Here is a 3,068-nt window from a genome sequence, read left to right as displayed (position 1 = left end):
AACTCTAAATCAAATATGAACTGCAACTAGATAAACAAAAGTAACATTGCGTTCTGAATGTGTCAAACAATAGGTTCCTATGACTGTTTAATTTGAATTATATAACAACCATAACATAATTCATCATGTTTTCATGTGCCTCAAATTTAAAAGCAGCGTGGCGGGTAGGGTGTCAAGTGGTATCCCACCAAAATCTCTTGCAGTTCATGTTGATTTTTCTAGTGAAAATTTTGGGACAAAAATTTGCACTACAAATAGTTTGTGTACTTAATTGTTCTTTTTTTTCTAGGAATATTAGTGAGTGTGGAAGACGTTCTCCATCACTCCATGTAGACAAATACCTCGTATATATCATAGTAATATTCAACAACCCAAAAACTGCATTTGCACACAAACAAATTAAAACAAAAAATGTTATTGTCAATCCAATTCCGCATATTTTGCTGTTGACGATTCAGTCGTCGTCGATCTTGGGCAGGCCCTTGGCTCCGACGTTGAAGAACTCGGTGATGACCTCGAGCGGCAGCCCCTTGGTCTCCGGCACCCTGAGGGCGACGAAGACGAGCGCGATGCAGCACACGACGGCATAGATGGAGAAGACGCCGGCGAGGCCGACAGAGTTGAGCATCACCGGGAGGCTGTACGTGACGATGATGTCGCAGAGCCAGAACGTGAGCGAGCAGATGGCGATGCAGAGGCCGCGCACCCTCGTCGGGAAGATCTCGGAGCAGAGGATGTTGGGGATGGGGCCGAAGCCCATGACGAAGGTGCAGAAGTAGACGATGACGGAGCCGGTGGAGATGGCGGCGTGCGCGGTGGTGGCCATGGGCACGATGTCCGCCGTCACGAGCGCGACGAGGGAGGCGATGAGCACCGGGATGGTCCAGAGGAGGAGGCTGCGGCGGCCGGAGACGTCCATGAGCCGCATGGCGATGACGATGGTGGGCAGCATGAGGAGCGTGGTGAGGCCGGAGATGAGGATGGAGGTGGAGTCGGAGCTGAGGCCGAGGCCCTCGAGGAGCACGCTCACACCGGCCTGGTCCAGGATCTGCGGCGTGTAGTAGAGCACGCCGTTGATGCCCGAGAACTGCTGCAGGATCTGCAGCGTCACGCCGCAGAACAGCGCGTGGCGGACGCCCGGCTCCAGCAGCTCCCGCCACAGTGCTCCAGGCTTCGCCGCCGTTGTCGCGGGGTGCACCAGCGCTGGGCCCATGATCGGATGCTCGTGTTGGAGGTTCTCGTCGTTGGTGGTGGTGGTGGTGGTGGTGTAGAGCGCCGACTTGCTGACAAGCGCCGCCGCGTGCACGTTGTGGCCGTCGGTGGCAGCGCCCTCCTCGTGCAGGTACATCCGCTGCACAGTGGTCTGCTTCGTCCCGTCCGGCCCGGCTTCGCCCTCCGTCCACTTCCACGCCAGCTGCCACCCGCCGCCGATGCCCATCGTGCTCGCCATCCCTTCTCCGCCGGTCAGGCTGCTCTGTCGCCGCATGTCCAGAAGCGGCGCGCGAAGGCCTCCGTCCGCCGATGCCTTACCATCATTGCCATGTTCGTCGTCGTCGTCGCTGCTGTGCGCTGCGTTCTCCTCGTCCCAGTCCAGGGGGTGGTCGCCGAGCACGCTGCCGAAGTTGGTGAAGAGCGTAGTGCCGGTGACGCCACCGTCGGCATTAGGTGGGACCCTGTTCATCTCGTGCAGGCCGCCGAGAAGGGCGACGACTGGATCCTGGAGGTTGTCGAGCATGCTGCCCATCCGCGAGAGCCCCATGGCGCTGCCGAGCAAGCTGCCCTGCCTCGACTGCCTAGCGCTGCCGAGCATGCTGCCCTGCCCGCCGAGCGGCACCGGCTGCGCCACCCACGACATCCCGCGCTCCGGCCCAAACAGCGTGACACCGCCTGACTTGCCGCCGCCAAACTCATCGTCCTCGCCGTCGACAGGTGCCGGGCCGACGATGTACTCCTCGATGGCGGTGACGCCGCCGGAGCCGAGCCCCTCGGCGAGGAGCGCCATTTCGCCCTCCACGTCCTCCCGGTTCCTGAGCATCTGCAGCACGACCCTGGCCTCCCTCATCCTACCCTTGCTCACCAGCCACCGCGGCGACTCCGGCAGGTACAAGACCGCGACGGCGATGTAGAGCAGAGAAGGCAGGAAGAGGACGCCGAGCATGACGCGCCAGTCCGGGCTGGGCGCAAGCGTCATGGCGAACACCATGCAGTAGGACAGGAACATCCCCCCCGACCCGGTAAACTGCGGAAGCGTGTTGAGCGTCCCGCGGATCTCGGGCGGCGCCGTCTCGGAGATGTAGACGGGGACGAGCGTGACGGCGAGGCCAACCGCGAGGCCATCCACGAGGCGGGCGAGGAGGAGGACGTGCACGGTGGGGGACCAGAGCATGAGGAGGCCGGCGAGGGCGTAGAGCAGCGAGGAGGCGATGAGCATGGGGCGGCGCCCGATGGAGTCGGAGAGCGGGCCGGAGAAGGTGGTGACGACGGTGGCGCCGATGAGGGAGGTGGCCACCACCAGGCCCTCCAGCGCCGGGTGCGCCTCCAGGCCGAACTCGCGCTTGATGTAGAGCAGGGAGCCGGCGATGGTGGCGTTGTCCCACCCCTGCAGCATGTTGCCCATCGCCGCCGCCAGCGCCACCAGCGCCGCCCCCCTCATCTTCGATCGATCGGAGGAGCTGGATCGATCGGGAACGGATGAATGGATGGAGGCAGAGTGCAATGCGACTTACTCTATATAATAAACTGTATGAGATCGATCGAGGTGGAAGTGACGAGGCGTGAAGTCGTCGTCGCCATGTCCATGGCTCCTCGATCGTCTTTCATTCGTCGTCGCTGTAGCAAGGTGCTTACCGACTACTTTCACTTGGGCCGCCTGTCAACCTGTCACCAGCATAGATACACAGCTCCTCTTTAAATTTCTAGAGGAAACTAAATTCAGAAACATTTTACCATCTGGATTTGAATACTCCAGAATGTCGCATATATCGGGAAAAAAATGTCGGTGATCCAATGCAAATTGGTGGCAGGGGTGAAACAACACAAAATTAAATATTGCATTCCAGCTATTTAAC

General features: G+C 59.6%; 1 protein-coding gene across 1 annotated transcript; it reads right to left on the bottom strand.

Annotated features, from left to right (window-relative positions):
- Positions 1 to 330: 330 nt before the first annotated feature.
- Positions 331 to 2,794, bottom strand: LOC127326765 (monosaccharide-sensing protein 2). The gene has a single exon (XM_051353549.2). The coding sequence runs from the start codon at positions 2,651 to 2,653 to the stop codon at positions 455 to 457; it is 2,199 nt and encodes a 732-aa protein (XP_051209509.1). The 5' UTR covers positions 2,654 to 2,794; the 3' UTR covers positions 331 to 454.
- Between the last annotated feature and the right edge of the window lie 274 nt (positions 2,795 to 3,068).

This window comes from Lolium perenne, chromosome 6 (genome assembly GCF_019359855.2).
Source record: "Lolium perenne isolate Kyuss_39 chromosome 6, Kyuss_2.0, whole genome shotgun sequence".
In the NCBI taxonomy this organism is placed as follows: Eukaryota; Viridiplantae; Streptophyta; class Magnoliopsida; order Poales; family Poaceae; genus Lolium; species Lolium perenne.
The sequence above is the reverse complement of the archived record's forward strand: the minus strand, read 5'-3'. Positions and strand labels throughout refer to the sequence as shown.